Source organism: Vulpes vulpes, chromosome 12 (genome assembly GCF_048418805.1).
Source record: "Vulpes vulpes isolate BD-2025 chromosome 12, VulVul3, whole genome shotgun sequence".
Taxonomy (NCBI): Eukaryota; Metazoa; Chordata; class Mammalia; order Carnivora; family Canidae; genus Vulpes; species Vulpes vulpes.
In genome coordinates this window covers 75,828,396-75,856,221 of record NC_132791.1, presented here as the reverse complement: position 1 = coordinate 75,856,221, position 27,826 = coordinate 75,828,396, and the positions used below count along the sequence as shown (strand labels likewise).

The window sequence follows — 27,826 nt, the reverse complement described above, 5'->3', positions numbered from 1 at the left end:
TTTTAAAAAATGAAGATTGAAAATCCACCTCCTCCAAACACCAATTATCTTTGCATATTTATGGAAGCATAGAAGTGAGAATGCACTATTTCTGAAATTCTGAAAAAAATTTTAAGTGTAATGTATTTCCTATATTTAACATAATTATATTTTAATAGTTTTATTAATTTTAACATGTCTTAAAAGAGTTTATATTTAATATAATTCTATATAGTCAATATACTTAATAAATATATTTAAAATATTTAACATATACTTGGAATAGACTTTATATATTTTATTTTTGTTTCCATATCAACTTCATATCAATTCTATATCGATAGTAATATCAACACACACACCACATTTTTTGTGTAATTTTTATGTTATTTATTTTACAACAGTGCAAACATTTATTTAATTCAGTCAATGGAGATCTTGTCTGTTTCCTTTTTTAGACACAAGGTAACTGATATATAAATAGATAGATGTAGCTATATATCTTTACACATCTATGGAAACAATCCTAATAATAAATTAGGATTGGAATTGGAATTAGTGAGTCAAAGACTTTTGCATTTGCCAAATTTAAATTTCGTAAAACTGTCCTCCAAAAATTTAAGCCTGATTTACATTCCCACATAGAGCATATGAGTGCCATCTTCTCACATCCTCACTGATAGAATACTACCAAACTGAAAATATCTCATTATTTTCAATGTATTTATTTAGTTATAAATAAGGTTGAAAAAGTTTTATGTATTTGGGGATTGTGTGAATTACAATTTTACTACATTTTATCTCAGCCTTTTCCCATTGTCTTATGCAGTCAAGTATCATCTTTATCTGAAAAAGTTATTTGTTGGAAAAGCCCTTTAATACTAAAAATATTTGCTTTGTTCCAAATATGTGTTGTGGCTATTTTGCTCTGTTTTCAAAAATGATTAGCAGGCCTAGTCTAGGACTTATCATTGCGGCTGGTCCATCAGCTGTAACACTTGGTTCTTACATTTTTTTTACATCATGATTACTTTTATAACCATAAAATACCATTTTAAACCCGGATAACTTATATCTATGTTTTGCTTTGGAAATGAGTTTTTAAGGGTTAGTCATGAGTTTCAAATAACAGCAGTTTGGGGAAAATGTATAAGCTGGAATACGTCACATCAGGGAATATGATTCATGGTTACTCTTAGGCTATCATCACTCTTAGAAGACTCTCTCTAGTCCTTGATTTCACTGGTTGCAAGAGGTGATGTTATCATTTTGGAGTTTCTTGGGGGCAATTTTACTTTCTCCCAAGGGTAATCAGTGTGGTTTCCATTTTTTTGTTTGAATATAATTTAAAGAGTATCAATTGATCAAATTCCAAATATTTATTTTATGTTTACTATATTCCAAGAACTTTAACCAATCTAAGTGAAAATAAAAATTACAAATCAAGTGACAGAGGGAAACTTGACATACTCTTTTGTGTTATCCTTTTGAAAATTATACTAAGATGGAAAGAAATTAGACTTTAAATTTTTTTTTCCTCAGAAAACAGACTAAATCTCACTTTAAGGATAAAGAGGTATTCAAAAGCTGCCATATTTGCTCTATATTGCCAAACCTGAAGTTTTTTTGCCCCACTAAACACCAGAAATAGTTAACTACAAAAATAAAAGATCAAATTTTGAGGATATGACTCCAGATAGAAACCAAGAAAATAATCTAAGAGTTTTGATTTCTAATCATCTGGTGTTATTCCACGATTTCTCCTAAGAATATATTCTAGTGTCTTCTGCAGCCCTGCTAATTACCCAAAGGAGTACGCAGTCCCTGTGATCTCAACAAGGAAACATGCTATGCCAACCTCTAGGCACTGTATTTGATGCTAAGAAATTAGTCCTCCTTTTTTTTTTTCTATCTGGATCTATAAGAGCATTCACATTTGTGTTGGTTATCTTCTGGGGTCAGCAGGAAGTCTTTGCCTTGGGTTTTGGTTAAAGGCTCCTGAAAGTCTTCTGAAGGCTGGGTATTTTCCCCAAATGGTGGACAGATAGGAAAGGATGCTAATGCTAGTTTCCTATTGCAATTGCCTCTTTTCTCTATAATTTAACTACCCTATGGAAATTACTCCATTTTACTTTTCCTCTGAGGCAAGGATATACCATTATTCTATCACTTTAGTCAAATCTTTGGGAAAAAAATCACACAGCTTTTACATCTCTTCAGGAAGAAACTAGAATGTAACACATGCAAATCAGTTCAGGGCTTGCATGTCATCCCTTCTCTGGACAAGTTGAGATCTTTGTAACTACTTCTCTATGATTTCTGGTGCATTCGTCTCACATCACCCCATTGTTATTTTCCACTTATATTAACTGCACAATCTTCCACAAAATCCCAAGTAACAAATCCCAAGCTGAGGAAAAAACATTACTACGTGTTCTCCCTAAATCCCTTGGGAAAGTTACAGCCAGGTAAGCCTAAATGATTAGAGAAAATTTAAAAAACTTTCTTTTACTCTGGTATAATGTATTTGGCTGTGGAAAATAAATTTACTGTAAGAACTTTGAAGTTGAGAAGTTTTCACCCAAGGTAAGTATTTTATTTGAAAATTAAAACATTTGTGACAACAACACACAATTTGTGTTCTACTCTGACAAGACCATTATTTATTTTTTTCCAGCTTACTAGTTGAATATATTATTACTAATTGAAGCAGCCCTAGATTCTCTAGATCACACAAGAGAGTAGATATTTTATCATGTCCATTTAATAATTTTAGTCTTTTTATTTTTGCTTCTATTATCAAGGAGTCAATGTGGTCTGAATTGCATTTATTTCCTTCCTTCTGCTATTCTGTTATTTTCATACTTGTCTCCCTTTCATTGTTGGGTCATAATTATCCTAGGATCTTCTATTCCAACTATGAGTCTGTTTTTTATGAACCTGATCTCCTTATTCTTTTTAGCCATATTAGGGTCAATCTTTTTCAATTTACTATTTAATTTTTTTCTATGTGCTACAGTTTCCTTCCTTCTTTCTCCATTCCTTCCTATTGCTACCCATCTCTCTTCTGCAATCTAATCATGTTGTTTTGATGTTTCTAAAAGACTACCAGAAGACAAATATACCCAAAGTTGCCATTTTATTACTGGACAGAATATCTTCCCTGATCCTGGAATTCTACACTTCAGAAGGTCTTTTTCTTTCAAAGAAATGTATGAAAGAGATCCGAGTTGACAGCATTTCATAGGAATAAGTGAATATTTAGTAGATCCAATTATAACCTAAGTAAAAAGATAACATTGACACTATGAAGTAACTGCAGACTTTTGGCATCTTTTTTCTTTTTAAGATTTTATTTATTTATTCATTAGAGACACAGAGAGAGGCAGCGACATAGGCAGAGGGAGAAGCAGACTCCATGCGGGGAGCCAGATGTGGCACTCCATCCGGGACTCCAGGCCACACCCTCAACCGAAGGCAGATGAGCCATGCCTGAGCCACCCAGGCGTCCCAACTTTTGGCATCTTAGTAAGAATATAACATCCAGAGCATGTGGGTGGCTCAGTTGGTTGAATGTCTGACTTCAGGTCGGGTCATGATCTCAGGGTCCTTAGATGGAGCCCACATCCAGCTATGTGCTCAGTGGGGAGTCTGCTTCTCCCTCTTCCTCTGTACCTCCCCCTGCTTGTGCTCTCTCTCTCTAATAAACATATAAAATCTTTGAAAAAAAAATCCAACTCATGATAGGCAGTAGTTTCCCTGTACTTTGTGTTTTTCAAATCTCATCTTGGATACTGAACTTAGCCCTGGTTGTCGCAGTTCCAGAAGGTCATTTGTCAACATTGAGGGTATGTGGAAGATAATTACAAGCTGAAAACAGACTTGATAACCTGTTATAGGGAGAATCGTTGTGGGAAATTCAACTTCTTGGCCTAAAGAAAATTTAGTTTAATTGAGTTGAAAATATTTAAATGGCTGTTGCATAAAGAGAGATTAGAAATGATGTATAGTCAATAAAGTTGAAATACTTATGAATGAAGGAAAAATTCCTACTTAATAAAAAGGATGATGATTATAAGTTGGAATTTCCCAACAGTAAAATAATTTGTGTTTTGTGTTTGAACAAATGATGAATGGTTTATGTAGCTGGGCAGAAGCTATCCTAGTATAGAATGGGTTCCTAGACTTGATGGCTTATCTGTTCCTTAATATTCCTAACATTCATTGGTTTTCATAAAATATAGATCAAGTATTCATTTTATTCTTACCAGGTATACAGACGATGTGAAAGGAAGACCATGGAAAATTCCAATGGCAGCTCAGAGTATGGTTTTATTTTAGTGGGCTTCTCTGATCGTCCCAAGCTGGAGCTAGTGCTCTTCATAGTAAATTTTATTCTGTATACAGTAGCTGTGTTGGGAAATTCAACCATAATCCTTGTGTGTATATTAGACTCTCGACTTCATACCCCAATGTACTTCTTTCTGGCCAATCTTTCCTTTCTAGATCTCTGCTTCAGTACTAGTTGTATCCCACAGATGCTGGTGAACCTCTGGGGCCCTGACAAGACCATCAGCTATGCTGGCTGTGTGGTCCAGCTTTTCTCCTTCCTTTCTGTGGGGAGCATTGAGTGCATCCTCCTGGCTGTGATGGCCTATGACCGCTATGCTGCAGTCTGCAAACCCCTCCACTATCTGGTCATTATGCACCCCCAGCTGTGTTTACGACTGGTGGCTGTGGCCTGGGGGAGCGGACTGGTCAATGCCATCGTCATGTCCCCACTCACAATGACTCTTCCCAGATGTGGCCGGCTCCGGATCAATCACTTCCTCTGTGAAATGCCAGCACTGATTAAGATGGCTTGTGTGGACGCCCGTGCAGTAGAAATGCTGGCCTTTACCTTTGCCATTCTCATCGTCCTCCTGCCCCTCGTTCTTATTCTCCTGTCCTATGGCTATATCACTGCAGCAGTGCTGAAGATCAAGTCTGCTGCTGGCCGCTGGAAGGCATTCAATACCTGCAGCTCCCACCTCACTGTGGTCTCCTTATTCTATGGGAGCATCATCTATATGTACATGCAGCCAGGAAATAGCTCCTCTCAGGACCAAGGCAAGTTTCTCACCCTCTTCTACAACCTAGTGACTCCTATGTTGAATCCACTCATATACACCTTAAGGAATAAAGAGGTAAAAGGGGCACTGAAAAAGGTTTTGGGGAGGCAACAATGAGCAGGAGCAACAATGTGCTACTGGTTATGCAGCCTTAGGTGATTTTTTTTTTTTCAAACACTATTTACTTAGTGTTTTTTTTTGTTGTTGTTGTTGTTGTTTTTTACTTAGTGCTTATAATAAAATTAACCCATGTGTCAAATGCTTGGGTTTTTAAAAATATGGATAAATGCCCTGAAGTGTATCCAGAGTCAATAGGAACCAACCATAGCCACGCAAAATATGGACCTATCTTAGCAAAATAATATTTAGTAAAAAAGAATTAAGTCTTAGAAGAACAGTGAAAAGATTTTCATGTAGATATAAAATAAACATGTGTTAAATATTTTATTCAACTCAATTAATAAAGGAATCAGGCAAACTTAATAACCAGCTTTAAAAAAAAGTCAAGGGATATCTGGCTGGCTCAGTCAGTGGAGTCTATAACTCTTGATCTCAGGGTTGGGAGTTGGAATCCCAAGTTGAGTGTGGAGATTATTTTTTTTAAACCTTATAAAAATTAAAAGTCAAAAAGAATAAATTTATAAGAAGTGAAGGAATGTTGAAATGAATGTGCAAAAGGAGACAAAAAAATTGCTTCTTTTGCTATGGGGAGAGAAACCAGTTCCATTTCAACTTAACAGAACTGAGTTCACATGTCATTGACAAGAGTTATTTTCTATTGCTTTCAGCTTATCATCTATAATTTACAATTAATAATAATATATATCATTTACACAGAATCAGAATCATATAACCCAAATGTACTTCTAGAGTCTAGACAATGCATAATTTTCTACTGAAGCATATATTTTCCCCTACAGAGTAAACCATATATCTTATTTATGTTATAAAACTAAGTATACAGTCTCAAAACTCTTAATAAAAGGATATAAGTATTTTCATATTGATTTTTTTATGTGACAAAACTATGGTATAGATCCCATGTAAATTAATCCAGGTCATACCGAAGATAAGTGGGGTTCAGAAGTGGTGTGTACAAGTCTGCACCTTAGCTGTTATCCACTGAATAACGCAGCTTTTGCTACTGAATGTATAATGCATGTACAGGTCACCTAATTAATAATCAACCCCAGCCCTGTTTTCTTTATCTACTTGTATAGTCCTCCCAGCATGCTGGATATGCTGTAGACCCTATAAGAGAATTCTACCTTTCAGAAACTCATTTTTCTTTAACCGTTAATACCATGACATCACCCCTTTCCACAGTGCCCATGCAAATCCTCTGTCCAAATATTTCCCATGCTCCAGTGGTTAGCTTAAATTCACATAATATTTGTAAAATTATCTGAGTCTCTTTGATTTAAAAATGTTCTGTCCCTCCTCTTAACCAGTTGCATTTTTATACACTGAAATGACAGTTTTTCTAGTTAATATTACTATATTTGTATGTCTATTAGTATGTAAGTTCCTTGATCACAAGGCTACTATATTTTTAATCCTTTTTTAGCACCATTTCAGGTATTAAGTTGTTATTAAAATGCCTTGTAGATAGTAAGCAAGCAGTAATAGTTTCGGATGCTTATTAATTTTAACTGAAATCAATCCTTTGCTTTGATGCACTAGTTCTGTCTGTTCTTCAAAATTACAAGTGGATCTATCACAACATACTGCCTGAATTTACATTTGTTGTCAAATGTTTTATAATTTTTTTAAAGATTTTATTCAAAAAAAATAAAGATTTTATTCATTCATTTATGAGAGACACAGAGAGAGAGGCAGAGATACAGGCAGAGGGAGAAGCAGGCACCATGCAGGGAGCCCGACGTGGGACTCAATCCCAGATCTCCAGGATCACGCCCTGGGCTGGAGGCTGCGCTAAACCACTGAGCCACCCAGGCTGCCCCTATAATTTTTTTTCTTAATTCAATGTAAGCTCTATGGTAAGAGATGAGAAAAAGCCATTGAGAAATCTCTATATGTATCAAAAATCATCCCCAAATTTTAGAGAAGGAAATATTTTCTTTTCCTACATAGGAATCATAAACTTGAGGGGAATTACCATGCATTCTGCCGTGGTCTAGAGTTTGGACAGTAACAACAATTCAGAATTTTAAACCTCTTTAGATTGACTTAACAAAGGTATCTTTCCCCTCCTCATTGAATTGATTTTCTTCTGTACAATGCCTTCAAAGGCCCCATTTCATTATTGCTTATTTGTTATTCATTTCCAATTGTTAATAGACTATTAAAACCAGTGAAAATACATTTTTAAGAGAAAGAGAGTGCGCGTGCGCGTGCGCACACACACACACACACACACACACACACACACACAAGTAGGGAAGTGGCAGAGGGAGAAAGAGAATCTTAAACAGGCTCCACACCCAGCGCAGAGCTCAGTCTCAGGACTCTGAGATCATGACCAGAGCCAGAATCAAGAGTTGGCACTTAACCAACTGGTAGGTGCTCCACCAGTGACAGTATTTTTTTTAAAAGCTTCTGTAAATATGAGTGTAATAAAATGTTTACATATCATAGATATGCTGGAAAGTTATAAGATGACCTTTGTGAATGTGAGTGGGAAGGATTATATTTATAGAATAGGAATTTTACCTTGAAAGTGGAAATTACTTTTAACAATATGCAGGTAAGAAATACCTTAAATGAATATTACTTTTGCCTTTGGTGCAGAGTTGCATACATCATTTCTCAACACTGGAGATTTAAGTTAGGTAATGCTTAGAATTCTACTCTTGTGGTGCTGTAGCATCCCATAATATGTGTTACAGATCTGGTGTTAAAAAATAGCCTCCACTTCTATACTTCTTTTTCTTTTGTACTTAAGAAAATATCAATGGTAACTTAATATCTTAAAAGGCGCATTTATTTTGCATAATCTGTATTGTACATAATATTTGTTTTGACATAATTTTTTTAATTTTTATTTATTTATTTGAGACAGAGCACGAGCACAGGAAGGGGAAAGGAGAGGGAAAGGAAGGTGGGCAGAGGGAGAGGGAGAATCAGACTCCCTGCTGAGCAGGGAGCTGAAGCAGAGCTCCATCCCAGGACCCTGAGATCATGGCCTGAGCTGAAGGCAGACACTTAACCGACTGAGCTACACAGGAGTCCCTGTCTTGACATAATTTATTGGGAGTATTCTTAAGACAGAATCAAAAAGAAAAAGGCTTATATTGTTCGAGTGGTCCAACATCCAGCTGAAGTAATTTAAAGAGGTATAACATAACAAATGTGAATGTGGAATGAGTGTCATACACCTATTATAAAATAAATTATATGAATTTTTTGTCATGTATGATCTTCCTCTCATTCCTGATGTACTCCCTGTAGACATATTCAAGATTTTTCACAAGAAACCACGTACTCTATCACAATATACTATCTTTTGGCACCACAATATACTTTTGATACCAAAGTAATTCTTCTGTTGGATCTCAGTTTTTACTATCTTTAGAAGTGGTTTTTTTTTTAAAGATAAATTCAAATTTCTTTTCATTTAGGTATTTTATTGTCTTAGGATCATTTAAAAAATAACCATTCAAAATAGTGAATTCATAATAGAAGAATATCAGCTTATTAAAAATAATATTTATCAATGTAGGAAGGGCTTACAAAACTCCACAAAGACTTTTCACATCCATTTTGTGTGAAATTATCAGTTGCAGTTGATAATAAAATTTAAGTTAGAAAATATACTTACTTTTTAAGCCTAAAAAGTAACTTCCTTCCAATTCTTTTTGTTAACAATGCCAGTATTTTCTTCTTTATGAAGAAAACATTTTTTTATTTTGCTTTGTGTAATTGATAGTTCTGAAAGTCCAGAATTGATTGGCTATCTGAAAAGCAAAAAATCTGTCTCTACCATAATCTTTCTACCATATTTTTTCTGCGATAATTTTTAATGTGTTAACTAGTGTTATTGCCATACAAATTATGCCTTATGTTAGGGGAATATGGCAAGCTTCTTTATAAATGTTATCTAAAGAGTCCCAATAGAGGCAATCATAGAAAAGTAAAATGAGAAGTTTCATTATTCTATGACATCAAATATGTGCTTACCCAAGATAACAAAAATGTTGAATTCCTTTGAAAATTTTTAGTCAGATGACTTCTTAGAGACTTCACACAGGCATCTTCATGAAAGTTCTGGATGGTTACCACCCACCAGACAGTGTGCCCACTGAGGTCTGCCATTTCTTTTGACAACTGTTGCAGGAAAGGAAGGTGTCCATTGTGCAGGTTTGAAGGTGCTACGAGGCCTTTCTTCTTCCCAGAGACCTCCCCTTGAAACTTGCCATAGTGAAAACAAGCTGCAATTACGTTCTGAGGACAATTCTCTGCCAAGGTGGCCTGTGACATCAGTATCATTTAGGTCAAGATGGTTGATAGTGTTCAGAACATCTGTGTCATTACTGTTTTTTTTTCTATTTCTACCAAATACTGAGAAAGCAATTAATATATATGTGAAAATATACAGCTACGACTGTGAAACTGTTTCTCTTTAATTTCATCAACTTTTGCTTAAAAACACGACACAGATGATATATTTATTCTTGTACAGGTGAATAAAAAACGTTGCTTGATATATTTTGGCAAAATAAATTTATTGCATTCATTTGCTGATGAATGTTGGTTAATAACTGCAAATCATATATATTTGAAATGTATTATACTGTAGGATCCTGAATCCCATGTAAAATATTAACGCTAGCCCTAATTATTTTGAGGCTGAACAAATTAATTCCGTCAAGGGAGTAATTATCGATATGTTAGGATGCACAGATGAGAATTTCTGACCCTGTTAGTGCAGAAACCTCTAAGACTGTGAGTAGACAATACAGTTGACCCTTGAACAATGTGGGGCTTAGGACCACCGACACCCTGGTGGATTTGAAAATCTGTGCATAACTTTTGACTTCCTTAAAAGCTGACTACGAATAGTATACTGCTAACCAGAAGCCTTACCAATAATATAAATAGTCCATTAACATATATCTTGTATGTCACATGTATTTTATACTTATTCTCATAGTAAAATAAGCTAGAGAAAAGAAAATATTATTAAGAAAATCTTAAGGAAAAAAAAGAAAATCTTAAGGAAGAGAAAATACATTAGCAGCACTGAACAATAGTATTTATAAAAAAAAAATCTGTGTGAGTGAACCCATATAGGTCAAACCTGTGTTATCCAAGAGTATATAAAGATTTCATCACTATAACATTTTCTGACTTAGAAGCATAATCTAATCTACACATTATGCCCAAAAGTGACTTCCGAATCACTGCAAACATTAGTCCAGATGGAATTAATTTTATATTCGATTCAAACATCTTATGAGTAAGCTGTTTAATCTTTAGACACCTTAGTTTATTTTTTCTATCTTTTTAAGTTTTTATTTTAATTCCAGTTAGTTAACATAAAATAAACACCTCAGTTTGATTCCCCATTTGTATGCAGTGATACCCTTTTCAGAGGTTGGATACAGGTTTCCATGAAATTATCAGATGTCCTAGAAATTAGGAAAACATTTCTCCTTCTGAATAGACGCTAATCATTAATTTCTCATGGTGTATACAGTAATTGTTCTGTATACTTTTTACTGTTTTTGTTACTGTATTTTTTTTTGTTACTGTATTCAGTAACTGAATCCCAACTCTGTCATAGTTTAAATGTGTATCCTTGCTTATGCTACTTAACCTATTTGCTTATGCTACTTAACCTATTTGCTTATGCTACTTAACCTATTTGACTCCTAGTTATTTAGCTGTAAAATATGAATTATTCTATAAATCTAAGGGGGTTGTTTAAACAGTTATTAATACCGTATTTGCATTAATGTAATAGCTTGCTTTAACTGTTAAAAGGCAAGCTGATTGTGCAGATGTTTCAAAGTGTATGTGGTTGAAAAGAGCAGCCAGTGAGGGAGGACCATGTGTAGTGGGAAGGGAGAGTGAGTCACCCCAGGATGGAGGGCTGACTGTGGGCCTATCGCCCCCTGGGTGTGCAGTTGTTTGGCCTCACAGTCAGAACAGGGGTAACTCCCAGATTTTGACTCTTCCTCCTTAAATCATCAAAACTCTGAACAAATGGTTAAGTTGCCCTAAAATGGCTTTGGAAAGATTCAAAGTTATTGCCAAATTATTTCCACTTTGAATCTATACTTAAGTTTTAAACTTTACTAATATTATTTAACAGTAATGATATTAGCTAATTTAGTTTTCCTGTTTTAATCTCCACATAAAAATTCTATAAAATGTGGTAAGGTGCCTTTCATACTATGGACTGATAGCAAACATCCCAACACGATCATAACATAATAGTGTCAGGAAACAATACAGTCAGACTAAATTAATCATTAGAAATATTTGAGCCCTGGAAACTTCCTGGATTATTTGAGGAATAACAAATATTATCTTTGTTTGAGGAACAGCACATTTCTTGTTAAGAGATATACTTATTTATTTAGAAAGAGAGCATGGGGGAGGACAGCAGGAAAGGGGGAGAAGCATACTCCTCCCTGAGAAGAGATCCTGAGGCAAGACTTGATCTCAAGACCCTGAGATTACAACCTGAGCTGAAACTGGATGCTTAACCAACTAAGCCACCAGGTGCTGTACATTTTTGAGGAAAGTCTTCTTTTCTGAAAACTCATACTACATTATCTTTATTAGTGTAATATCAGTTCTGTGAAAAAGAATAGAAATACTAGACTTGTAAGTCCAGTGGGAGAGGCACAAGACACAATAGGCCCCGCCCAAATTTTCCCTTGGGTTCAACAAGAATATAGTAACAAATATAAAAGGTGATACCACGAATGACCCAGTAATAACTCACCCTAAATGCAACACCACTCTAGAGTAGCCCTGAGCCACAGCCACTTGTCAGTTTTGGTTCAGAGACAGGACTTCCAGGAACGCTCATTTCTGTTTTATGATGTGTGGGACCTCAGTGGGGATGGCTTAAAAGGTAAGAAATGGCTGTCACAGCTCAAATGGGACCATATGTGGAGCCTCTTTTCTTCTTCATGTAGCATCTTTCGGGGACAAAATATTCAACATGCCGTTTCACTTTCCTGCCCAGTGTTTTGTCTGCAATGGTTGAAATACTGGGAGCTCTCCTTCTCTACCAAGTAGTCTCAGGGTAGACTTCTAACATGCCTGCTGGCTTCCTCTAGTATGAATGTTCCAAAAAAAAAAAAAGATGGTGGGGGCACCCCGGGTGGCTCAGCGGTTTAGCGCCACCTTCAGCCCAGGGCGTGATCCTGGAGACCCAGGATCCAGTCCCATGTCGGACTCCCTGAATGGAGCCTGCTTCTCCCTCTCCCTTGTCTCTGCCTGTTTCTCTCTGTGTCTCTCAGGAATAAATAAATAAAATCTTTTTTAAAAAATGGTGTAAGCTTTAAAAGCTCCAAAACTCCAAAGTTCCAGAATGTCTACTTTCACAGCATTCTACTGGTCAGGTGAGCCAGTAGGCCAGCCAATCCAGATTCAAGGGGGGAAATGGCAGTATGTGCATATATTATTAGGGGAATGGCATTATATGTACATGGGGAAGAAAAAATTGGTGAACATGATGATGACACCCTACTACAAGCTTGGAAAAGAGAACATAGAAAAATGTCTTCATAGCCTTGGTAAATGAAGACTTCAACAGGATACAAGAAGTACTAACAATATATGAAAAAAATAAGTTAGAATTCATCAAAATTTAAAACTTCCAATCATTAAAAGACACTGTTGAGAACAGCAAAGGGCATGTCACTGAGTACTGGAGAAAATACTTACCTTCCATATACCTGATAGACTCCTAACCTAGAAAGAACTCCAGCATCAATACTAAAAAGAAAAATATCGACATTTTTTTTCAATGGGCAATTAACCTGAACAAGAACTTCACAGAAAGAGATATAAATGGCTAACAAATGTATGAAGAGGTGCTCAACTCAGTACTCATCCAAAAAAGTGCAGTAAGATCCTACTACAAATAATGGCTAAAAACACAAGGAGAACAACACCAAGTGTTGGTGAGAATGTGAAGCAACTTGAACTCTCCTCTAATGCTAAATGAGAGTGTTGAAATGGTACAACCGTTTCAGAAAGCTGTTTGGCAGTTTCCATTAAAGTTAGTATATACCATATCAGTTATCTACTGCCACATTAACTAACCATCTCAAAGTTTAGTGGCTTAAAACAGTAATTCTTTGTTTATGATTTCCTGGATCAGCTACCTGAGCTGAGTTCAGCCAGATGATTCTTCCAACTAGCCTTGTTCAGGGAAGACAAGACTGAGTAATGGCACTACAGTATTATGGCTCATCTGGGACCAGATATTCTAAAATGATTTCACTCATATGTCTAGTGATGGCTGTTGATTATATGTCTTCAACAAACTAACCCAGGCTTCTTCATATGGCATCTGTGTTACAAAAGGACACTCACTTTTCAAATTTCCACTACTGTCATGTTTATAATGTCCCACTGGCCGAAGCTACTCACATAGTTAATATGTGGGCGAACTATAAGACATGGATTTAGGGAGGAGACCATTACTTGACAAGACATCATATGCCTATTCTCTGACCACAAAATTTATCCCTAGGCATATATTCAATAAGAATTAATGTGTATGCTCACCAAAAACTTACACTGTATCTACTCAGTGTCAAATCCCTGAAAGACCACCATTCACAGCGGCTGATCAAGTAAAGCTGAACTTATCACACCCATCAAAGAAATGGAAAATACTCTCTTGACAGTGCTATTGGTGTCTCAAAAGGGAAAAATTAGGGGGGGATATTTATAAAGTTTTCAGGCCTGGGATGTGATTATGAGGTGAACTTTGCAAAACAGAGAATTGGTTGAGTTTGGGCAGAGCTTAAAAATAATAGCTTTGGATTGGTGGGCATAGCAAGGCAAAAGTCTTGAAGGAAACCTTGATAAGTAAGCTGTTTAGTTGTTATTTCCTGGATCAAGCAGCTAACTTATTATTGCTTGGTCTCAGTGTTGTTTAAAATAAGGATTGGAGCCTTGCGGATGCTGCTGTTCAGGAACTGCCAGCAGCACCCAACCGTGGTCAACCCTACTATCACTGTGGAGGGCAAGCCCTTGGGATACATTTCCCTCCAGCTGTTAACAGACAAATTCCAAAAACAGCAGAAAACTTTTGTGCTCTGGGACACCTAGGTGGCTCAGTCTGTTAAATGTCTGACTTTGGCTTAGGCCATGATCTCAGGGCCCTGGGAGGAGTCTCCAGTGGGGCTCCATACTCAGCTGGGAGACTGTTGCTCCCTCTCCTTCTGCCCCACCCCTCCACTCATGCTTTCTCTCTCTCAAATAAATAAATAGAATCTTTAAAAAAAAGAAAAGAAAAGAAAACTTTTGTGCTTTGAGCACTGGGGAGAAAGGATTTGACTGTAAAGATTCCTGCTTTCACAGGATTATTTCAGGCTTTATGTGCTAGGGTGGTGACTTCACACACCATAATGGCACTGGCAGCAACTCCATCTGTGGGGAGAAGTTAATGATGAGAATTCCATCCTGAAGCCTACGGTCTTGGCATCTTGTTCATCACCGACATTGGACCCAACATGAATGTCTCCCAGTTTCTCACCTGTATTGCCAAGACTAAGTGTGATGGCAAGTGTGTGGTCTTTGGCAAGGTATGAGAGGGCAGAAATGTGGAAGCCGTGGAGTGCTTTGGGTCCAGGAATGGCAAGATCAGCAAGAAGATCACCATTACTGACTGTGGACAAACCAAATAAATTTGACTTGTGTTTTATCTCGACCACCAGACTATTCCTTCTGTAGCTCAGGAGAGCACCCCTTCATCTCCATCTCCTTGAAACATCCTTTATCCTTTGTGTTATTTCTAACACAAGAAAATATAACCATATTTTCTTTACTCCCCTACAAGTCTAGCAAGATTGCAGAGTTAGATTTGTGATATGAAAAGAAAACCTAAACAACAACAACAAAATAAAATAAATAAAATGGGGGTGCAAAGTGTGTCTGGACCCAGTTTAATGCAGGAACAGAAAATTGTGGCTTTGGTACTTCCCGCACAAATAGTTTGGTGTTCTGATATTAGTCAGTGAGAATGAGGATGTAAAGCAGCTTGCTATTGACTAGTGGGTCACAGAAGTGTCTTTTTTTGACAGTGCCTCTCTAAATGTCATATATATTTCGGGTTGTAAGAATTAATCAGTCTTAGTAAATGGGAATTTTTTAACTCTACATTTCTTATTTTGAAGCCAAATTGTAATTAATCCCAATCCCTTTATAGTTTCTGAAGTGCCTGCAGGATCACACTCAGGTGTAACTGAGAGAACCATATCTCCACCATATTCCTGAAAAGTACTGACCATATTAGTCCTTCTGGTTTAATAGCTGAAAGCCAGTGTTTTAATTAATAACCTCTTACCAGATTGAATAAATTATTTGGTGTTAAGTAGAAAAATCCCCAGTAATTTCATCCTTGTCATCGTCCACAACTTTTCACCTCACATAGTCTCATAACAGTTATCTTGCAGAATATTAACTGATGTAGGAAAGCCAAAATCATTTCATGACTCTAATGTTAATTAAGTCATTTAGCAACTATTAATTTATTAGATGCTGCTAAAGACACAGTCCAGAGCAATGATCACATTCTCTGCTCTCTGGGAACTACTAGAGCAGTATGGGAGAAGACAGTAAGCACAAATTCACATACAAGTCCATAGGTACAATTTACCATAACAACAATAGTACTAATAGCTAACATGTGAGTGTACTACATGCCATATATTGAATTATTTAATCCTCACAAAAAAATATATGACTTAGTTCGTCTTATTGATATTTTTGCAGGTGGAAAAACTGGCATAGAAAGGTTAAGTAAAAAAAAAAAAAAAAAAAAAAAAAAGAAAGGTTAAGTATACCATGACCCCACAACTAGGTGGCAGAGATGTATTTGACTCCATGCCACCTGGATCTAGAGTTCACATTCCTAAACACCATTGTGCTCTGGGTCTGTGAGTTCTCTTCATAAGTCCTTAAAGGATAAGGTGGTATCATTCAGCTAAAGAACCAGAGAGAAAATGAGTACAGTTTTAGAGAAAAATAGGTTTCAAGAAGAGGAGGAGGGAAAAAGGTTTACTTGTCAAAGAACTTGGACATTGGTAGTGTGGATGCAGTGGGGAGAGAGGTGACGTTGGGGGAGTAGGTAAGAATCACAACACACAGGACTCAGAAGACATGTTAAGGAGTTTATATTTCAAGTATAACAGAAAGCCATGAGATGCTATCTGCCCAGGGATAACATGATAATAATGCATCTGTAAATATCACTTCAATTGCAGTGTGGAGACACTCCTAACATATGGGTTTGAGCACCAGTAAATTTATATCTGAGAGTTGACATCTTTTTAGGATCGGATCTAGGGGTCACTAAATTTTTTCTCATTTTACTGACTTCTAGAGACAAAGCCCTCAAGGTACATGATCTGGATTTCTAAGAGAGCCTAAAATCTCACTCAAGCCATCTGTCTGCTGGTTCCAACAGTTAGCTCTGGCAGGTAGGATGAATATTTTGAGGTTAAGAACAGAGATAAGGGATGCCTGGGTGGCTCAGTGGTTAGGCATCTGCCTTTGGCTCAGGTCGTGATCCTGGAGTCCCAGGATCGAGTCCCACATCGGGCTCCCTACATGGAGTCTGGTTCTCCCTCTCCCTCTGCCTGTGTCTCTGCCTCTCTGCCTCTCATAAATAAATAAATAAAATCTTTTAAAAAAAAAGAAAAATACAGAGATAAGATGTTAAACTAATAACTTTCCATGAATCTTCTCCAGTTTCTCAATGAAATGACACAGACAGATTGACCTTAAACCGTTTCAAAGGCACATCAAACATATGCAAAATTTATAATGAGTTCAAATATTGCTGCAGAGAAGTTTAAATTAAGATTCAAAATATTGGGACGCCTGAGTGGCTCAGCAGTTGAGCGTCTGTCTTCGGCTCAGAGCATGATCCCGGAGTCTGGGATCAAGTCCCACATCAGGCTCGCTTCCCCCTCTGCCTATGTCTCTGCCTCTCTCTGTCTCTGTGTGTGTGTCTCTCATGAACAAATAAAATAAAATCTTAAAAAAAAAGATTCAAAATATTGAACAAGATAACAAAGGGGTTTTATTTCTTTCTTTTTTAAAGGTTTATTTATTTATTTTAGAGACAGAGAACAGGGGGAGGGAAAGAATCTCAAGCAGACTTCCCACTGAGCGCGGAGCCCCACATAGGGCTTGATCTCATGACCCTGAGATAATGACCTGAGTAAAAACCAAGAGTCAGGCACTTGACCAACCATGCCACCCAGCCACCCCATAATGAGTGTATATTGTATATATTTTCTATATACAATACAGATGTCCCATGAAATTATTTAGCATCAATCTATCATTAGCTACACTATAAGAATTGAAAAGAAAGTAATATGAAAACATTTTCAGTAAGAAAATTAAATTGAACTTGCACAGTCATTAACAAATTAAACAGACAAAACTAAGTAAAGAGAGATATCCAATAATTTAAAATGTGGATCCAGGGGCACCTAGGTGGCACATTTGGTTAAGCAACCAACTTTTGATATAAACTCAGGCCGTGATCTCAGGATCATGAGATTGAATCCTGTGTCAGGCTCCATGCTTAACATGGAGTCTGCTTGAGATTCTCTCTCCTTATTCCTCTGCCCCTCCCACTCATGCTCTCTCTAAAATAAATAACTCTTTAAATAAAATGTGGATCCAGTTTATAAGTTTAAATGCTACAGGCTAAAAGCAACCAGCAGAAAAGAAAAATTAGAGTACAAACCAAGGAAATTGAAAACAGAAAAACAACGCAGAAAGATTAATATGATAACTATCTTTCTCTAATTTCACTTTCTCTAATTTTCACATAATATTATCTAGTTCCATCAATGTCATTGCAAATGGCAAGATTTCTTTTTTTTTTTTTTTGATGGTTGAGTAGCATTCCATTGTGTGTATATATACAACATCTTCTTTATGCATTCATCTGTTGTTGGACATTTGGGTTCTTTCCATAGTCCGACTATGGATATTGTTGCCAGATGTTGGGGTACATGTGCCTGTTCTGATCAGATTTGTTTCTTTAGGGTAAAGACCCAGTAGTACAATTGGGTCATAGAGTAGCTCTATTTTCAACTTTTTGAGGAACCTCCATGCTGTTTTCCAGAGTGGCTGCACCACCTTGCATTCCCAACAGTGTAAGAGGGTTCCCCTTTTTCCACCTCCTTGCCAACATCTGTAATTTCTTGATTTGTTAATTTTAGCCATTCTGACTGGTGTGAGGTGGTATCTAATTGTGGTTTTGGTTTGTATTTCCCTGCTTTGGAGCATTTATGTGGAGCATTTTTTCATATGTCTGTTGGTGATTTGTATGTCCTCTTTGGAGAAATGTCTGTTCATGTCTTGTGCTCATTTCTTGATTGGATTATTCATTCCTTGGGTGTTGAGTTTGATATGCGCATTACAGATCTTGTATATTAGCTCTTTATCTGATATGTCATTTGCCAGTATCTTCACCCATTCTGTCCATGATCATTTCGTATTATTGACTGTTTTCTTTGCCATGCAAAAGCTTTTTATCCTGATGAAGTCCCAGTAGTTCATTTTTGCCTTTGTTTCCCTTGCCCTTGGAGACATGTCTAATAAGTTGCTGTGGCCAAGGTCACAAAGGTTGATGCCTGTGTTCTCCTTTAGGATTTTAATGGGTTCTGGTCTCACATTTAGGTCTTTCATTCATATTGTGTTTATTTTTTATGTATGGTATAAGAGAATGGTCCAGTTCCACTCTTCTGCATGTGGCTGTCCAATTTTCCCAACACCATTTGTTGAGGACTCTGTCTTTTTTCCACTGGATGTTCTTTCCTGTTTTGTTAAAGATTAGTTGACCATTAAAGATTAGTTGACCATAGAATTGAAGGTCCATTTCTGGGTTCTCTATTCTGTTCCATTGATCTATGTGTCTGTTTTGGTGCTAGTACCATACTGTCTTGATGATTACAGCTTTGTAATAGAACTTGAATCTGAAATTATGATGCCACTAGTTTGATTTTCTTTTTCAACTTTTTTTTTTTTTTTTTGCGCTATTCCCAGTCTTTTCTGGTTCCATGAAAATTTTAGGATTATTTGTTCCATCTCTGGGAAATAAACTAATAGTATTTTAATAGGAATTGCATTGAATGTATAGATTGCTCTGGGTAGCATAGACATTTCAACAATATTTGTTCTTCCGATCCATGAGCATGGAATATTATTCCACTTTTTTGTGTCTTCCTCAGTTTCTTTCATGAGGGTTCTATAGCAGATCCTTTGCCTCTTTGATTAGGTTTATTCCTAGATACCTTGTGGTTTTGGGTGGAATTGTAAATGGTACTGACTCCTTAATTTCTCTTTCTTCTGTCTCAGTGTACAGAAATGCAACTAATTTCTGTGCTTTGATATATATCCTGCCACTTTGCTGAATTCTTGTTTGAGTTCCAGCAAGTTTGGGGTGGAGTCTCTTGGGTTTTCCAAATAGAGTTTCATGTCATCTGCAAAGAGTGAGAGTTTGACTTCTTCTTTGCCAATTTGGATGATTTTATTTCTTTTGTTGTCTGATTGCTGAGGCTAGGACTTCTAGTTCTATGTTGAATAACATTGGTGATAGTGGACATTCCTGCTGTGTTCCTAACCTTAAGGGAAAAGTTCTCAGTTTTTCCCCATTGAGAATGATATACCGTATGAGTTTTTCATAGATGGCTTTATGATATTGAAGTATCTTCCCTTTATCCCTACACTGTGGACAGTTTTAATCAAGAAAGGATGCTGTAGTTTGTCAAATACTTTTTCTGCATCAATTGAGAGGATCATATGGCTCCTGTCCATTCTTTTTATTAATGTGAGGTATCACATTAATTGATTTGCAGATATTGAACCTCCATTGCAGCCCAGGAATAAATTCCACCTGGTCACAGTGAATAATCCCTTTAATGTATTGTTGCATTCTATTGGCTAGTATCTTGGTGAGAATTTTGGCACCCATGTTTGTCAGGAATATTGGTCCGTAATGCTCTTTTATGATGGGGTCTTTGTCTGTTTTGGGGATCAAGGTAATACTGGTCTCACAGAACAAGTTTGGAAGTTTTCCTTCCATTTCTATTTTTACACAGCTTCAGAAGAATAGGTATTAATTCTTCTTCAAATGTTTGGTAGAGGGGAAGCCCCAGTGGCTTAGCAGTTTGGCGCTACCTTCAGCCCAGTGCCTGATCCTGGGGACCAGGGGTCGAGTCCCACGTCAGCCTCCCTGGATGGAGCCTGCTTCTTTCTCTGTCTCTCTCTGTCTCAAAAATATATATATAATATTTTTAAAAATAAATGTTTGGTAGAATTTCCTTGGGAAGCCATTTGGCCCTGGACTTTTTTTTTTTTATAAGATTTTATTTATTTATTTATTTATTTATTTATTTATTTATTTATTTATTGATGAAAGACACAGAGAGAGAAAGAGGTAGTGACACAGGCAGAGGGAGAAGCGGGCTTCCCACAGGGAGCCTGATCCTAGGACCCCAGGATCAAGACCTGAGCTAAAGGCTGACACTCAACCACTGATCCACCCAGGTGCCCTCTGGCCTTGGACTCTTATTTGTTGGGAGATTTTTTATTATGGCCTCAATTTCCTTGCTGATTATGAGCTGTTCGGGCTTTCTAGTTTTTGCTGTTTTAGTTTTGGAAGTTTATACATCTCTAGGAATGCATCCATTTCTTCCAAATTACCTATCTGTTGGCACATAGTTGCTAATCATATGTATTTCTTCAGTGTCGGTTGTGATCTCTCCTCTTTTATTTGTGATTTTATTTATTTGGGTCATTTCTCTTTTCTTTTTTGATAAGTCTGGCCAGAGGTTTATGGATCTTGCTAATTCTTTCAAAGAACCAGTTCCTAGTTTCATTGATCTGTTTTACTCTTCTTTTGGTTTCTATTTCATTGATTGATGCTCTAATCTTTATGAATTCTCTTCTCCTGCTGGGTTTAGGCTTTATTTGCTGTTCTATCTCCAGCTCCTTTAAATGTAAGGTTAGGTTGTGTGTTTGAGACCCTTCTTGTTTCTTGAGAATGGCTTGTATTGTCATATAATTCCCTCTTAGGACCACCTTTGCTGCATCCCAAAGATTTTGAATAGTTGTGTTTTCATTTTTATTTGTTTCCATGACATTTTAAATTCTTCTTTAATGTCCTGGTTGACCTATTCATTCTTTAGTAGGATGCTCTTTAGCCTCCATGTATTTGAGTTCTTTCCAAATTTCCTCATGTGATTAAGGTCCAGTTTCAAAGCATTGTGGTCCAAAAATATGCAGGGAATGATCCTAGTCTTTTTTTATAATTTTTTTATTATTTATTTATGATAGTCACAGAGAGAGAGAGAGAGGGAGAGAGAGAGAGAGGCAGAGACACAGGCAGAGGGAGAGGCAGGCTCCATGCACCAGGAGCCCGATGTGGGACTCGATCCCGGGTCTCCAGGATCGCGCCCTTGGCCAAAGGCAGGTGCTAAACCACTGCGCCACCCAGGGATCCCCGATCCTAGTCTTTTGATACTAGTGGAGACCTGGTTTCTGACCCAGAATATGATCTATTCTGGAAACTGTTCCATGTGCACTCAAGAAGAATGTGTATTCTGTTGCTTTAGGATGGAATGCTCTGAATATATCTGTGAAGTCCATCTGATCCAGTATGTGATTCATAGCCCTTGTTTCCTTGTTGATCATCTGCTTGGAAGCCCTGTCCATTGCTATGAGTGGGGTGTTAAAGTCTCCTACTATTATTGTATTATTATTGATGTATTTCTTTAATTTGGTTATTAATTGGCTTATAGAATTGGCTGTTTCCATGTTAGAGGCATAAATATTTACAGTTGTTAGATCTTCCTGTTGGACAGACCCTTTAATTATGATATAGTGTCCTTCTTCATGTCTTAATATAGTCTTGGTTTAAAATATAATGTATCTGATATGATTGCTACCCCAACTTTCTGTCCATAAGCATGAAAAATGATTTTCCACCCCCTCACTTTCAATCCAGAGGTGCTTTGGGTCTAAAATGAGTCTCTTGCAGACAGCATATCAATGGGTCTTGCTTTTTTTAGCCAGTCTGATACCCTGTGTCTTTTGATTGGGGCATTTAGTCCATTTATATTCAGAGTAACTATTGAAACATATGAATTTAGTGCCATTGTAATATCTGTAGAGTCACTGTTTCTGTAGATTGTCTCTGTTTCTTTCTGTTCTATGTTACTTTTGGGCTCTCTCTTCACTTAAAGTGTCCCCTTCAATATTTCTTGCAGGGCTGGTTTAGTGATCACAAATTCTTTTAGTTTCTGTTTGTCTTGGAAGCTTTTTATCTCTCCTTCTATTTTGAATGACATCCTAGCTGGATAAAATACTCTTGACTGCATATTTTTCTCATTAACACTCTAACTATATCTATCTTTATCTATATCATCTATATCTATATCTATATCTATATCTATATCTATATCTATCTACGCCAGTCCTTTCTGGTCTTCCAGGTCTCCATGGTTAGGTCTGCTGCCAGTCTAATGTTTCTATCCTTGTAGGTTATGAACCTCTTGTCCCAACAGGCTTTCAGGATTTTCTCTTTGTCTCTGACATTTGCAAATTTCACTATTATATGTTGAGGTGCTGATTTTGAGGGGGGTTCTCTGTGCCTCCTGGACTTGAATGTCTGTTTGCTTCGACAGATTAGAGAAGTTCTCTGCTATAATATGCTCCAAAATACCTCTCTCTCTCTCTCTCTCTCTTTCTCTCTCTCTCTCTCTGTTTCCTCTTCTTCTGAGATCCTAATTATTCTAATATTATTTCACTTTATGGTATCACTTATCTCTCAAATTCTTCCCTCATGATCCCATAGTTGTTTATCTCTCCTTCTGTCAGCTTCTTTATTCTTGATCATTTTGTCTTCTGTATCACTAATTCTCTCTTCTCCCTCATTTATCCTAGCAGTTAGAGCCTCCATTTTGATTGCATATCATTAATAGCCTTTTTGATTTTGACTTGATTAGACTTTAGTTCTTTTATTTCTCCAGAAAAATGTTTTCTAGTGTGTACCATGCTTTTTTCAAACACAGCTAGTATCTTTATAATCATTATTCTGAACTCTAGTTCTGACATCTTACTTATATCCATACTGATTAGTTCCCTGATAGTCAATGTTGACACTTGTTCTGCTTTACGAGGTGAATTTTGCCATCTTGTCATTCTGTCTAGAGAAGAACAGATGAACAAGAGAACAAAATACTAAAATGGCAACATCAAGCCCAAAGAAATATACTCTAAACAAATAAGAAGAGACTTGAACGAACACAATTTTTAAAAGAGAGAATATAATCAGACAGGTGAACAGAACAGAGCAATACACTAGATTTTGTGTGTATTTTGGTTCATTTGTTAGAAAACTAAATATCGGGCAGCTCAAGTAGCTCAGCGGTTTAATGTCACCTTCAGCCCAGGGCCTGATCTTGGAGACCCAGGATTGAGTCTCACGTTGGGCTCCCTGCATGGAACCTGCTTCTCCCTCTGCCTGTGTTTCTGCCTCTCTCTCTCTGTGTGTCTCTCATGAATAATTGAATAAAATCTTTAAAAAAGAAAACTAAATCTCAAAATTGTTACAAAATAAAAATTTATATAAAAGTTAAATACAATGAAACAATAGAATATAACTGTAAAAATGAAAATTAAAAGAGAAAAAAGAATATAAACATACATGTGAAGACAACAGAGGAATACACTATATATTGAGTGTATATTGGTAATTTTTTTAGTAGAAACTCTTCTCAAAATTGTACAGAAAGAAAAATATATACAAAAATAAAATTAAATACATTGAAAAAATAACATGTAACTGTAAAGGTGAAAATTAAAAAAACTAACAGAAGAAACAAAACAAGAAAGAGAAGAAAAGGGATCCCTGGGTGGCGGCGGTTTGGCGCCTGCCTTTGGCCCAGGGCGCGATCCTGGAGCCTCGGGATCGAATCCCACGTCGGGCTCCCGGTGCATGGAGCCTGCTTCTCCCTCTGCCTGTGGCTCTGCCTCTCTCTCTCTCTCTCTCTGTGTGTGTGTGACTAACATAAATAAATAAAAAAAAAAATTAAAAAAAAAAAAAGAAAGAGAAGAAAAAAGGAGCAAATATGATCAAACAGGTGAAGAGAACAGAGTCATATACTAGATTCTGGGTATATTTTGGTCTCTTAGAAGAAACTGTATCCCAAAATTAAAAATAAAGAAAAACTTATATATACCAAAATAAATACTATGAAAGGATAGAATGTAACTGTAAAAATGAACATTAAAAATGATTTAAAAAATTTTTTTTAATTTTTATTTATGATAGTCACAGAGAGAGAGAGAGATAGGCAGAGACACAGGCAGAGGGAGAAGCAGGCTCCATGCACTGGGAGCCCGACATGGGATTCGATCCCGGGTCTCCAGAACCGCGCCCTGGGCCAAAGGCAGGCGCCAAACCGCTGCGCCACCCAGGGATCCCAAAAATGATTTTTTTAAAGAGTTGAAATAAATAATAAAAGGTAAGAAAAAATATTTAAAATTAAAAGACTAAAGAACCATGGGGGGTAAAAATCATGAATTGTATTTGCTGTATTCCCCTAGAACTGGAGTTTTGCAGTTCTCTCTGATTGGTAAACTTAGTTTTGGCTGAATATTCTTGCTGATCTTCTGGGGGAGGGTCCTGTCGCACTGATTCTCAAGTGTCTTTGCCCTGGGCAGAATTACACCACCCTTGCCAGTGAGCCAGGCTAAGTAATCTGCTCTGGATTGTTCTATGTGGCTTTTGTTCTCTGAAGGGTTTCCATGCAGCTTTAGAGGATGGGACTGAAAATGGCGGCCTCCCAAGCTCCAGCCCCAGAACCAAAAGCTCTGGGCCCCACTCCTCAGAGCAACCTCAGGAGAAAGCAATCAGTTACTCCTGTCTCCCTGGTCTCCATCTGCACTCCATGCTCACCCAGCTTGTGACTGAGCATTTCTATCTAGGGCATGCGACCGTTTGGAGTTTCCAAACCCTGCAGACTCCTGTGACCCACTCCTTCGCTGTTTCTCTCCAGGAAGGAAGGGGGTGTCTCACCAGTTCTGCCACTTGTTGGGCTTCCGCTCCAAGAGCAGTTGTGCCAACTGTCCTGAGGTTCGAGGTTTGTGGCAACCCCGAGCTGAGAGCCCACTCCTGGGCTGGCTGATTGCAGCTAGCTTCCCTGCTCCAATGCCTGGGAACTCTGATGCTTGGGACCTCTGCCACACTCAGGTACCCTCTGTCCTTCTGGGACTCCAAGGATCCTGAGATCACAATGTCCCACAATGTGATCACAAGGGGCACAATGTTCTGTCCCTGCTTCACTGCCTGAGCACCTTTCAGGCTGGGATGTCTCTCATTGGAGCAGACTTTTAAAAGTTCTGATTTTGTGCTTCACTGCTATATCACTTTCCATAGCCAGCTTATGGAGGCCCCCTCTCACACCCTATTATCTTCCCATATATTGCCTCAGATTCACTTCTCAGGACCTCCTACCTTTCAGAAAGTGGGAAAGTGGTCATTTTTCTTTTTGTAAAGTTGCAGCTATTCTTTTCTTAGACCTATGGTTAAGTTCACAGTTGTTCAGAATGATTTAATAGCTATCTGGCTGTGTTCCTGGGACCAGATAAAACTAAGAGTCTCCGACTCTTCTGCCACCATGGATTCTCCCCTATGAATTAAGACTTAGCCATGAATTTGATAAACTAGATGAAATGGACCAATTCCTTGAAAGAACAAATTAACAAAACTCAGATATGGATAAATAGGTAATTTCTAAAGAATAACTATTTCTATTAACGTAATTGAATCAATGATTAATACTTTCCCAAAGAATAAAGCACCAGACCCCACTAGCTACATGGTAAATTCTACAAAACACTTAACAAACTCAGACTCATCTTCTACAACCTCCTCTAAAAATTATAAGAAGTAGAAAAACTTCCTAACTCATTCTATAAGGCCAGCATTACCCTCATACCAAAACCAGACAATAACACACATATATTTGTTCTCTCAACTCAGAGTGTCTAGAAGCATTAATGTCCCAAGGACTGTGAGCAAAACTCACTCACATCCTGATTCCTAACACTTGTCTTCAATAAAAGGAACCTGAGATTTCTGAAGAAAATAGCTGATTTTGGAACTAAGGAAGGGAATATACAAGATGACCTTGGAGCATTTTATAGTACCAGAAAGTAAAGAAGTACTTAAAGATAAGACAATGATGGGAGGAGTGTATCAAAGTGACATGGCAGGCAACTGAAAGAACTCCTAGTGGCCAATGCTGTAGTAATTTGAGCAAAAAAATAAATAAAATGTACTGAGCTATAAACCAAAGTATAAAATAAATATGTGATCCATATTGATATAAATAAATGAGCAGTACATACATGAGGAGAATAGACATAGGTGTCATGCAGAAAAATTCTGAATAATTTATGTAAATACTCCACCCTCAAGGAGGTGGAGCCACAACTCTAACTCTGATATTCACATCATGATCTCCTCCCAAAGTGTACGGAAGTTATGCAAACGGTGGTAAAAAGGTTAACTTTATAGTGGAGAAATCTGACAAATACACTTCAGCCAGGTGATTCAGAGTAACATTGACAGAGTAAGTCATGTCAATAGTATGCGCCCTTGATAGGATTTTGTGAGAATGGCACTTTATCTGAATGTGTTTCCTCCCAGAAACATATAATCTCAGTCTAATTATAAGGAAAAAAACAGACAAATATAAATTGAGGGACAGAAGCCCTCCAAACTATGAAGGTCATCAAAAACAAGGAAAATCTGAGAAATTCAGAGCCAAAAAAAGTCCTAAGGCAATATGATGACTAGATATAAACATACCACTAAATAGTGTGGTGTGCCGGATAGGATCACAGACCCAAAAAAGGACATTAGGTAAAACTAAGGAAAACATGGACATTAGCTAATAACAATGTATCAATATGGGCTTCTTAATTGGGACAAATATACCATACTAATATGTTTGTAATAGGGGAAACAGGATATTAGCTATTTGGAAGCTCTCTGTAATATCTTTACAATATTTTGGTAAATCTAAAACTGTTCTAAATGAAAATTTATTTAAAAATTTACAGATTAAAACAGAGCATTTGCCAGAAGTGCCCATGTCTTAGACCAGAAAGAACATTTCAATTAATTCTAAAAAGCAGGAATATTAAAGGCATAATTTTCTGATCACGATCAGAAGTAAAACCTAATAGCAAATCTTAAAAGCAAACAGACATAAGCCGTGGCTAGAATTTTCCACAAAGGCTATGAATGTATTCATTTTACCAATTATAAAACATGTAGAAACTACTGACAAGATACTAAATATTATTTTCTGGGATTTTTCTAAATCAGTGCTTACATGAAACTCATAGTTTCAAATAGCTAAGGAAGAAGATAGTAAGATCATATTTTATTCTTCATTTCTAGGATCACTCTGCTTTTTTTATTTTTTTGCTTTTTCAGTTTTGTCAACTCTCATCTCTTCCTGGGCTTTCCTTTAGTGTGT

At 37.0% G+C, this 27,826-nt stretch overlaps 2 protein-coding genes across 2 annotated transcripts in view; one reads left to right on the top strand and one right to left on the bottom strand.

Annotated features, from left to right (window-relative positions):
- The window catches only part of H1-5 (H1.5 linker histone, cluster member), a 291,143-nt gene that overhangs the window by 122,972 nt on the left and 140,345 nt on the right, over positions 1-27,826 (bottom strand). The gene's annotated exons all lie outside the window — the stretch shown is intronic.
- LOC112910353 (putative olfactory receptor 2W6) lies at positions 4,278-5,207 on the top strand. Its single transcript, XM_025986588.2, has one exon. It carries the CDS (start codon positions 4,278-4,280, stop codon positions 5,205-5,207), a length of 930 nt encoding a protein of 309 aa, XP_025842373.2.